The sequence below is a fragment of the Elephantulus edwardii genome, unplaced genomic scaffold, assembly GCF_000299155.1.
Source record: "Elephantulus edwardii isolate Elephantulus edwardi_28Jun2011 unplaced genomic scaffold, EleEdw1.0 scaffold00108, whole genome shotgun sequence".
In the NCBI taxonomy this organism is placed as follows: domain Eukaryota; kingdom Metazoa; phylum Chordata; class Mammalia; order Macroscelidea; family Macroscelididae; genus Elephantulus; species Elephantulus edwardii.
Window position 1 is genome coordinate 5,695,085 of NW_006399858.1, and position 12,369 is coordinate 5,707,453.

The window sequence follows — 12,369 nt, forward strand, 5'->3', positions numbered from 1 at the left end:
TTTTCTTTTACTTTTCAAAGAGAAGAGTGTACTGGGGGGAGGGATGGGCAGGGAGAAAAGTGCAACAATGAATAAATGGAAATCCAAAGTCTCTGTAAATTTTCATTAAAATTAATAATTAAAAAAAAAAAGAAAAAATATGCCTTTCAATTGGCTTGGGCTAATTAAGACATTATCAGGATCTAAGATGCTGTCCTTGTTCAGCCAGGTGTTGTGGAGATGACTCAGAAGAGGGTGCTTGCAGAGGGACAAGCTCTGCCCTGTAAAACGTGGGGATTGTGCATCAGGAAGTGGCTACTACGTAGAAGCCGCCACTGTGTGAACCCAGAGTCGCAGTAACCACCCTTCAAGCATCTTTCATTCATTCCGTTTTCTAAGTGTTTGAAGAAGTGTGTCTATCAGGCGGACATAAGTGTTTAAAATGGTGAACTTTTGTTGTATTTCATTTACTACAATAATTTTTTTTAAGTACGAATAAATAAGAACTCCAGAGGCATTACACATTCAAGTCTGCTTTGACCAAGCAGCTGAAGTGATCTCAGCTGAAACTCCTTTCTTTTTCTGTATCTCTCAGTTCAGACTAGTCAGCATTCATCCCTACACATCCTTACTATGCTTTCAGAATGGTTTCTGGAAGCTTTGGGTACTACATTCTTCACCTCTGACATTTTTTACATTCCTCGTGAAGGCCAAACTTACTCAGCATTTCTTAAGCTGAAGGAACTAAAGAAAAAATTCAGACCTCGAGTTCAATACTTAAGGAGACTTTGGGCAGAATATTAAATGATCCAGGAAGCATTAAAAGGAGATGGAAAGAGTATACATAGTCATTGTACCAAAACAAACTGGTGGACACAGAAGAATTTCATGAAACAACATAAGAGCTACAAAGAAGTTCAGGCTGCTCTGAAAGAACTGGCAAAAAACAAGGCTCTAAAAATTGATGGCACACCAACTGACGTATTTCAACAAACAGGCACTGCTCTGGATGTCCTCACCAAGTTGTGCCAAGAAATCTGAAGGACAACCACTTGGCCAACTGACTGGAAGAGATCTATATTTGTTCCCATTCCAAAGAGAGGTGATCAGACAGAGTATGGAAATCATCCAACAGTACTATTGATACCACATGTAAGCAAGATTCTGCTGAAGATTATCCAAAAATGACTGGAATAGCACATCAACAGAGAACTGCCAGAAGTGCAGGCTGGGTTTAGAAGAGGCCATGGTAGTAGGGATAGTATAGCTAATGTCAGATGAATCTTGGCTGAAAGCAAAGAGTATCAGAAGACTATCTGTGTTTCTTTGACTATGCATAGGCATTTGACTGGGTGGATCACAACAATCCATGACAGACTCTGAAAAGAATGGGAATCCCAGAACATTTGATTGTGCTTATGTGAAACCTGTACTTGGACCAGGAGGCAGTTGTCAGAACAAAGCAAAGAAACACTGCATGGTTCAAAATTGGGAAGGGTGTATGTCAAGGATGTGTCCTGTTTCCATATCTTTTCCGTCTATATGTGGAAGACATTATCTGGGAAGCTGGGCTCTATGAGGAGAAGTGTGCCATCAGGACTGGAGGCAGACTCATCAACAGTCTGCATTATGCAGATGACACAACCCTGCTTGCTGAAACTGAGGAGGTCTGAAGCGCTTGCTGCAGAGGGCAAGGACTACAGACTACAGTATGGATTGAAGCTCAACATCAAGAAAACAATATTCTCACCTCTGGGCCAATTGGCAGCATCATGATAGATGAAGAGGTTGAGATTGTTGACAGTTTCCGTTTGTTTGGCTCTACAATCAACACTCTTGGTACCAGCAGCCAGGAAATTAAAAGACAGATTGCTTTGGGAAAATTTGCTGTCAGAGACCTCTCCAAGGTACTGAAGAGCAATGATGTCAGTCTGGAGACTAAGGTGTGCCTAATAGGTCATGGTCTTTGCAATTACTTGTTACGCATCAGAGAGCAGGACAGTGACTAGGGATGATAGAGGGAGAGTTGATGCCTTTGAGCTGTGGTGTTGGAGAAGGGTATTGAATATACCATGGACTGCTAGGAGAACAAACAAGTTCATGCTAGAGAGGGTGAAGTCAGATGCTCTTTGGAGGCAAGGATTCTGGAGCTTTGTCTGATATACTTTGGGCATGTAGCAAGGAGAGACCCTTCTTTGAAGAGGGACAGTGCAGGAGAGGAAGACTCTATGAGGTGGATCGATTCAGTCACTGGAGTAATGAGGATAGGTGTGTCAGAGACAATGAGATTGTCGAGGGATAGAGCAGGGCAGGCAGCTCAACGGCGCATAACAACAGCAACAACATGAAAGCAAGATTCTCAGCCCCAGAGTTCCTGAAATAAGCCCCAGGGTTAGCTAGGCAGTTTGAGGTTCTCTGCTGACTGGATTACTTTAAACCAGAGAATAGCTTGTTCAGTTTAGCCTGGGTTAACTCAGAGTCCAGGCCTGCGTTGGGGTGGGGTCCACCCAGGAGCCACCGAGCCTCACCCGGGATGGGGGTGTGGCGGCTTAGTGTCCACACAGTTCAGAACTCAGTCATCACACTTCCACTGGGCAAAGAAGCTGAAAATGTCATCTTGCGGTGTGTCTAGGAAGATTTATGCCCATGAATGTTGCCTTGATAATTCTGTGGAAAGGCAGATCTCCAAAATGCAGTGACGTTATCTCTGTTCTGTGGATGAGACTGATTTCAGGGAGGAGAGTAGAGTGGGGTGGGGATCTGATAAGAAGAGGTGGAAGTGAGTTTTTGGCTGATGAGTACATTTTTCTGAGTATTTTGACTTATGAGTAGCCCTGATAAACATCTTCAGAATAAGAACAAGTTTCCCTTGAGAACTTACTTGGTTTTCAGAGGCAGTGCATCTCACAGAAGGAGACTGCCCATCTTTCTCCCTCAGAACAGCGGGTGGATTTTAACTACCTGCCTTTGGGGTCGACAGCACAGCTCCTTACCACTAAGCCACCAGAACTCTGTTTCCAAAGTAGGCTTCAAAATGTGGCTTCAGATAAAAATGCTCACAGATAATATACCACTCTCCCTCCAGATAATAAATATATGTGTCTCCACAACTCTATGTGAAAATTTAACTGAGACATAGAGGTACAGTGTACTCAAGTGAAGGTGGTATCATATTTTTACATGCTTTTTCTTATCATTGAATTGACTGATATATGTTTATTTATTAAATGGTAGGATCCCTGGTGATGTAGTTCATAGCATGTTATGCTGCAAACCAAAAAACGGGCAGTTCTAATCCTCCAGCGTGCTACGCGCAGGAGAGCAACGGACAATCCCTTACCTTAAAGATCTGCTGCCTCAGAATGCTGGTGGAGCCTCACCACTGGTCAGAATCCACCCTTCAGCAGTGGGTTTAGCTTGTTGTAAGTGGTAAGAATTATGGAAATACGGATGTGCTCTGGACAAAGCATAAAATAACTTTGGATTGTTTAAAATCGTTGTTTGGCCTCAGATAAAAATAATTTAGGAAACAAAATGGAACCTAGTGTCTTGGCCTGAATTTAGATCCTAAGTATTTAATTATGCATGGGTCCCTTTTAGTGGAAATTTGTGACAGTTTGTCTGGTAGAATATAATTTTCTGGGTTTTAATTCTTTTCTCTTTCAGCCTTAAGAGTTATTCCAGCAGATTGTATTTATTATTTTCTTTTCTGTAGCTCACCCAGAAAGTTTGCATAATGAAAACAGCCAATGCATGTCATGCATCATGTACATATAATTCATGATAAAACCTACCACACTACAGAAACTGGATTCAGTGAGAAGATGCCTGAGGCCTGCAAAGTGGACAACCCATAGACTGAGGGATCTCTCCATTCAGCCTTTGTTGTTTTGTTTTTTTCTTCAGAACCGAATGGAGGAAAGCAAAGCACTCTTTAGGACAATTATCACATACCCCTGGTTCCAGAACTCCTCGGTGATTCTGTTCTTAAACAAGAAGGATCTTCTAGAGGAGAAAATTATGTATTCCCACCTCGTTGACTACTTCCCAGAGTATGACGGTAAGTGAGCACCCTTTAGCCGGGGCACTCCGGCTCCTAGTGGACACACCGCGCTGGACAAGGTGGGGCTGCCTCAGCAACACACAGCAACATCAGGGCCACCTTTGCTCTCAGAAGCCTACAGCTCGTGACTGATGGATTACCTGCTCTTGTTGCTCTGTCCTTTCATGACCCAAAGCATTCCATTCCCGATAGAGCTGAAAGAGAAAAACAAAATAACTTCTAATATGCTTCCCAATAGTCCTATCACAAGAAGAACCAATCCGGTAGTTATGTCTAGTTAAACATGAATCATTGTATTTTCTTCTCATCTCTCATTCATTTGGTTACAGTCTTACTCTATCTTAGGGTGAAAAACAGTTTTGTCATCAAGAGCCCATATTTGGCAGTCAGTCTACTCAGGTTCAAATCCCAGCTCTGGAACATTCTAGCCTGTAGGAGAATGATCAAGTAGCCTAATTTCTCTGAGTCTTAGGACCAAACATAGATTGCTTGCTAAACTGTCACATCACAGATAACGTAGTGTGCATGACATTCAGCATGACGTCCAACACGTAGTGAATATTCAGGAAGTACCTTTCTGGGTGCTTTGTGGCCTGTAGACACTCAGTCATGCTCTGGAGTAGAAGCTTCCCTGAGGTTCCCCCAATAACACTTTGATTCTCCGGTACCACCTCAGTTTCATAGGGTTTGTCATTATTTCCTGCATTCTTGCAAACCAACCTTGTCTCCCTGACTAGACTCTGAAATCCTGAACACATATGCATGCAGCCCACTCTGAGTAATATTTGCCTGGGAACACTCAGCTAAGCTAAAACAAGTGGAAAAGACACAGCCCTGCCTTGTAAGAGCTTACGTTGCAGGATGCACACCTATCTTACACCTTTCTCGGAACAGGTCTTCAGTCTTGTTGTTACTGTCATCATGTGCCATCAAGTCAATTATACCTCATAGTGGCCTTACATGACAGAGTAGAATTAGCCCTCAGGGTTTCCTCACCTGTAATCTTTCAAAGGGCAGATTTCCCAGTCTTTTCTTCTGTGTTGATTCAAAGCACCAATTTCAGCTGGCAGCCAAGCACTTCACCTTTCTACCAGCAGGCCTCCTCTCGTCTAGATTAGGACTAGCAAAGAAGCCAGCAGCAGACCTGTTTTCTGAATCAACATAACCACACTCGTTCTTTCACATGGTCTCTGTCTTTCCGGTTGCTTTTGCACTGCAATGGCCAGTGTGATAGAGACTCCAAGGCTTTCAGAATCTACGCAATTTACTGCCTGGTCCTTTGAGAAAGTTTGCTGCACCTTGGAATAAAGAGTCTAGTGGCTAAGAAAATAAACCTTGAATGAGTCATAGTGCCAGCTCTGCCACTTACCAGCTGTGTGGCCTGGGACAAGTTGACTTAGTTTCTTCCCCAGCAGCAAAGAGTTAGGAGTCACGGTGACACCAGCAGTCTGCAGTCAGCCGCCAGCTAAGAGACTGGAGGTTGGAATTCACCCAGCAGCGACCCTGCAGAAGAAAAGCCTGGTGCTCTAGTTTTGAATTGATCATTGTTGTAAGTTGATTCTGACAGTAGCGACCTCATGTGGTCAGAGGAGAGCTGTGCTGCATGGGGTCTTCAAGGAGGCCGCTAGTCCCAGGATGACAGCCAGTACATGCTGTGGAGCAGGTCCACGATGGAACAAACCCAGCGAGTTGGCATCAGGCTGCAGGAGGTGTAGTTCAGGGCGGCTAACAACAAGAATGAAAAGACCATTCAGCACAAGTTTACCCCACTATGAAACTGGCGTTTGTAAGCTGAAATGGTGTAGGATGAAGAAGCAGTTGCCCTTAATTTACTGAAACCTAATACACTACCATCAAGTTCCGACTGATAGCAATGCCCCTCCATGTAGGTGAGGCTGTGAGCCTTTACAGACTGAGACCGCCCAACTGTATCTCACTGAGCTCGTGGTGGAGTTGAACTGCCAGCCTTTCGATACTTTATGCATTATGCTACCAGAATTCCTTACCATTAATATGGAGGGGGGATATTTGAGCATTCCCAGAATTAAAAATAGCGTACTAAATCATACCACATGAAATATAAACCCTAAACCAGCATATTTTATTCACATGCACAGTACAGAGCTATGGAGGCTTGATGCTAAAATGTTGAGTGTAGTTCTTGTGGAAGGAGCTTGGGTACATTAAAAAAACCCAAAAACCTATACAACCTCAAACTCATTGCCATTGAATTGAAACAGACTCATATCTGACCCTCCAGTAGTTTACAGACACAGTTTATGTGGTGGAGACAACCCATCTTTCTTCCTTAGAGTTACTGGTGGATTCGAACTGGCCACCTTTGGGTTGACAGTATGACTCTACCATGCTCCCTCTTTAGTGACTTGATCCAAAACAAATGCTGGGCACTAGTTTTGCTTTATGTTCTTTTTTGGTAAACTCAAAAGGCCTCCAGATTTATTTTGGTTCCAAATAGATACTTCTTGTTGTTGTTGTTTACCATCAAGTCAGAATTGACTCCTACCCACTGGCCCTCCAGTGGGTTTTCAGACCCAGTAAACCACATGAGAGGAAATTGCCATCCTTCTCCTGCAGATCAGATGTTCTTTGAAATAGCTATTTCATAAAAGTGAAGTGGCATAAAACAAACTCTGAAAAAGTGAGAGGTACTTTCCACTTGTCCCTGGATGAGCATAAATATGAAGGGCAAGTGATTCGGGAAGGTTCTGATCTGTTCACAGGGTTACTGTGAGTCATAGTCAACTCAGTGGCACCTAGACAATAACAACTATAGAACTGAGTGTATCAACCAAAGAACAGGCTGTTATTTAAATTATGTTATCAGCCTATGGTATCCTGGTGTTATCCTAGTGGTAGAGTGGATAGCAACACAATAAGGATTTTTTTATTCCTAAACACTCCCTGTTGCTCCTTGGAGGCAAGGATTCTGGGGCTTCGTCTGACATACTTTGGACATGTTGTAAGGAGAGACAGGTCTTTAGAGAGGGACATCATGCTGGGTAGAGTAGAGGGACAGCACAGGAGGGGAAGACCTTCTATGAGGTGGATTGATTCAGTGACTGGGGTACTCGGGATGGGTGTGTCAGAGGCAATGAGATTGGCACAGGATAGAGCACGGTTTAGGGCTGTTGTACATGGGGTCGCTATGAGTCGCAAACGACTCGACGGCACATAACAACAACAACAACAAACACTCCCTGTTGTTACGTGCCATCAAGTTGGAACCAACTCATAGCTGATCCTTCAGCAGGTTTTTAAAGGCAGCTAATCGCATGAGAGGCAATTGCCTATCCTTCTCCCATTTAGTAGCTGGTGGATTCAAACCACCTGCCTTTGGGATCGCAGCGCAGCTTCTATCCACTAGGCCATCAGAGCTCTCTGGACAAACTCCTTAGAAAGGATACTTCTCTTTAAAATCTAAGATTATCTGTTTAAGGATTCAAGTTCCCTTGTCACAAGGGAAGTCAAGTTCCCATACACACAAGGTCTGAAAGTTGATGAACTGAGAATATAAACATTGCAAAGTGGTGTCCAGAATTAGAGATAGCACACATTTTTTGTTAGCAGTGTGTTCACACCTTCTCTCCAAGTTCGTGTTCCTTTGTGCTTTGCTGTTCATTTGAAAGCAGACACTTACTAGCCTAAAACAGGGTTCCTCTTTTTCTTGTTTTCATCACCACTGTCTGGTGGCTTTTTGTTGTTTGCTGTCAAGTCAGAACTGACTCAGATTTGACCCTGCAGCAGGTTTTCAGAGTCAATAAATTGCACAGGAGAAGATTACCATCCTTCTCACATGGATCTTCTGGCTTAGTGGTAAGGAATTGTGCTACCAACACAAAGGTATGTAGTTCTAATCCACTAGCTGCTCCACAGGAGAAAAATGGACAGTCATCTCCCATGCAATTTACCTCGGAAAACCCACTGGAGGGTCATCTATGGGTCGGTTCCAACTCAGCATTCTTGAGTCAAGCCTCTCAAGCATGAGACTCCCTGTCATCGTCCTCAGTGTTCCAAGGAAACTGCTTTTCCACACACATTTTGAAAACACAGGACATACATAAACTAGGTGGACACAGAGCATCTGGTTTACACTGAAACACACTTAATTTACACATCTGAGAGACTATGGTTCATTTTTCTCAGAATTGGGTACGAATCAGCAGATGTAAAGTAGCCACATCATATCAAGCATCACCAGGTAGATCAGCAAGTTGTCATAACATGGTTCTGCAAACAGGGTAGCATGCAGACAGAGCGTAGTCATTCCCTCCACAGAGAGCCAGGCTCCCCAGCAGGGCTGGCATACCCATACCACAAGCTGGTGGGTCTTCCTGCACTCTAGGATTTTTCTCTGTGCTAGGTGATCGGGTACTGTTGGTCCTCTCTGCAGCATCTTCTCAATCCCTCTCTGACTCCCGCCCAATGACTTCTCTAGTGCAGTCATCACTGCCAGCACTTTTCTCCCAACATGTGTCCACTTTGAATGTCTTGAACTTTGAAGGAGGAAAAATAAGTCTTTTTTGTTAATTACCCTCAATATGCACATAATACACATAAGAAAACTTGGCCACTAAAAAAGAAGAAAAAAGAGACTAATTTTGTTCTTCACAAAGCAAACCCAGCTGTCACTTCAAGAGGTCCAGAGCCCTTGTATGATGAACTCAGGCTGAAAGCCATCCAGGCCCACTCCAAGGCTTGTTTTAATAATCACATGTTTATAGTATTATAAATTTTACACTTCCACACTTCCAAGGTCTTAACGCATAATGAATGGCATTTTTTTTTGTTTCTCTTCTGGAAGGGCAATTACCATTTCCACATGGGCTTAAATTGCTAAATTATTGGTCAAGGCTGTGGGATTTTGTTCCTGCTACAATGGCTGTGGCAATCTTTGTAGTTTGTATTTATTCAAATAACATCACTTACCCTTAAAAGCATACTACACTCTACGTGTTCTTCAGTGAACTTAAGTCTAATTTTGATATTCTTCAAAGTTTAAAGTAGACTCTATTTTCCCAACTAAGGTAAGTTCAAAACATGGGGAAGTGTATGTATAATGTTCATTTACAAAAATGCAAGACTCCTCAAGCTCTAACTCACTCTCTGGTTTTAAATACTTTATGAAGGCTGTAAAATTAGTAAGTAAACAGTGAATGAAAAACATAAAACTGAATCATTTTATGTATTCTTGTTTTGTACCATCAAGTCAGAACCAATCCAGAGATGACCCTCTGGTGAGTTTTCAGAAGCAGTTAATCACACAGGAAGACATTGCCCATCCTTTTCCCATGGAGTAGCTAGTGGATTTGAATTGCATGGCTTTGGGATTGCAATGCAATTTCTGGCCACTAGGGCCACAGTGCTCCTTTATGCGTTACATATTGTTTTTAATCATTCTTATTTATCAACCAAAAGTCTCAATTCTGGACACCAAAGTTATGTGAAAATAATCCTTTTGATGGCTTAACTTTGAGTAATTGTTTTGTCTTGACTTTCTCCTCTTGACTTCTGGACACTATTATATTTAAATAGGGATAATCCCCAATTTGTAATAAAGTGCATTTGAAAGATTATGAAGTTGGCTGTCCAAAGCAAAGGATGTCTCTTGTTGGGAATGGGTTGGGCAATCAGTAGAGCCCTCACCAACTGTCTTTCCTTAGCCAATGGAAAACAAGGACATTGACAGAAGCCTTAGTTTTAGATTCTGGGAGGGCTTAGAACTAACTAGAAACAGTGGAAGAAAAGCAAATAGATTATGGCACAAGGGTTGCTGCAAGGTCAGTGCTCAGTCCTTGATGTGTGGTGAGTTTGGTATTTCTGAGAAACAGTAAGTTTTTAAATAATAACTTTATTGGAGTTAATTAAATAAACATTTACTTTACTTTGACACACATATCATATCCCTTTTTCAAAGCATCCAGGGCAGTGCTTGGCACATATAAAAAAATGCTTAATAAATGTGAACTGAAATAGAAACCTCTTTTTGCTGTTGTTAGCACATACAGTGAACTGAGAGTCGTCCAGCTGAAGTGTCCTCAGACCACCAGTCTGTCACAGTGAGGTTGCAGGGACAGACTATAAATGAACTTGATTTTAAGGAACAGGTGTCCTATTCTGAGAGAGGTTGCTGTCCCAGGAATGTAAAATGGCCCATAACTGAGGGTTTCTGAGAGGGAAGATTATTGCCAAAACAATCTGAAGCAACAGTGTGTGTGTATGCACAGAGACCTAGCTGAAAGCAGCACAGTTAATGCAGCCCAGCAGCAGGGATCGATCACTGTCCCATGCAAGAGCCAACAGTTTTCTGCTGTCAGGGAGTCACAGCTAATCCATTAGCCTAGCTTCAGGCCCATGGTGTGTTTTCACCTTCTCAGGTTTTTTTTGTTGGCATTTTTATAAATAACATTTATTCCATTTAAAAGATGGGGTTTGTCTTAAGGTAATGTCAGGTCTGTATATGAAAAGGTAAGACATTTTCTTTTCCTTGATCATGCATCTTTTTACCTTCTGCACAATAACAAAATGTATGCTTGTTAATCTCATAGTGAATGGTACAAAACAGAGGTGGGCAAACTTTTTCTGTAGAGTACCCAGTGATATTTTAGGCTTTGTGGGCCACAAGAGGAAGGCATCTCAAAAAGGTGTATGTCTTTTTTTAAAAAACAACCCTTTAAAACGTGGTGGTGGTGGTGGTGTTATTGTTTTTGTTGTTATATGCCATCAAGTTGCTTGCGACTCATAGCAACCCTATGTACAACATCCCTAAACCCTGCTCTATCCTGTGCCAATCTCACTGTCTCCGACCCACCCATCCCGATTACCCCAATCACTGAATCAGTCCACCTCATAGAGGCCTTCCCCTCCTGCATCTGCCCTACACCCTCCCAAGCATGATGTACAAAAGACAAGCCAAATTTGACCCACAGACAATAGTCTGCCACACCTTCTCATGTTCTGTAGATGCATGAAGAGGTGGGTGGATGAATAAATGGACAGGTGATTGAGGGTATGAATGGTCAGATAAAGTGACAAAGGGAATAGTAGTGTTGGAGAAAATGATTATATAATCTTCACATTTGATGACACTTTTTTTTTTTTAAGGAAATGATGAAACAGCTCAACTAACAAACTTCCTCTCCTTCCTTGGCCAAACAGGACCCCAGAGAGATGCCCAGGCAGCTCGAGAATTCATCCTGAAGATGTTTGTAGACCTGAACCCAGACAGTGACAAAATCATCTACTCCCACTTCACCTGCGCCACAGACACCGAGAACATCCGCTTTGTGTTTGCTGCCGTCAAGGACACCATCCTCCAGTTGAATCTGAAGGAGTACAATCTGGTGTAACCGTGCCTCCTAGACCCCGCCCTGCCCTTGCCCGGCGGGCTAGTGAAGAGATACAAGAGGGACTGTGTCTCTGTGGAAAACAATTCGCATAATACTAATTTATTGCTGTCTGGTCTCTGTGCGAGCTTGTCCACAGAGTTTGTAGTAAATATTATGATTTTATTTAAACTCTTCTTGAGGAAAAACAGAGGATGCTGAAGTACAGTCCCAGCACATTTCCTCTCTACCTTTTTTTTTTTTTAGGCAAAACCTTGTGACTCAGTATATTTCAAATTCTCAGTCATGCACTCACAGACAAGAGTGGTTTCTCTCTCTCTTTTTCTCTCATGTTTCTTTTCTATTGAGCAAAACAAAGCCAACTTCCCTTTTCCCTCCCATTCCATTCCCCCAGGTTACACCATGGCCTTTATCCACGTTCCGTTTTCAGTCCAGTGTTCTTGGCAAATGATCCAGTCAGGACAGTGTCATTCCATCTATGCCATCCTACATCTGCTTACATTCAGTGTGTAGTTTCTGCTGAAAGATTCTAAGTATTAATGCTATCTGTGGTTTCAAATACATCACCCTAAACATTGCCTTGCCTCGCTTTGAACTAACGGTAATTGATGCCCATCATAATGGTTCATCAGTTCTTTTGGATCTTAACCTTCAGCCGTAACCTGATTTCTCATTTTCTCAGAAGCCAGCAAGGCAAGAGCAGAGACACAGGGGCAGAGTCCTTTCTCTGAAAACGCATGTGCCATTATTCCTCCTCCCTCACCTGCCTCCTTTTCTTTCTTCCACTCTCTCCTTTTCAATCGCCGATGCCAAAAAGTTTGCCAACAGACACTACATTATCCCCAGTAGCTGCTGCTCGTGATCTTTGAGCAGTTAGCTCTTGGTGTTTGGGGTTAGGCTTCTGAGGGAGGAACAGGTCTCAAACTTTCCCTGTCTGTTTTTTCTTTATCGTTTGGGCCACAT

At 42.7% G+C, this 12,369-nt stretch overlaps 1 protein-coding gene across 1 annotated transcript in view; it reads left to right on the plus strand.

The window, feature by feature from the left end:
• LOC102871786 (guanine nucleotide-binding protein G(q) subunit alpha-like) overlaps positions 1-11,798 on the plus strand; it is a 398,536-nt gene extending 386,738 nt beyond the window's left edge. Inside the window, exons 6-7 of the mRNA XM_006891987.1 lie at positions 3,886-4,039; positions 11,219-11,798. Of these exons, the coding sequence (XP_006892049.1) occupies positions 3,886-4,039; positions 11,219-11,409 (345 nt within the window). The 3' untranslated portion in view covers positions 11,410-11,798. The remainder of the gene's footprint in view (positions 1-3,885; positions 4,040-11,218) is intronic.
• Positions 11,799-12,369: the final 571 nt, after the last annotated feature.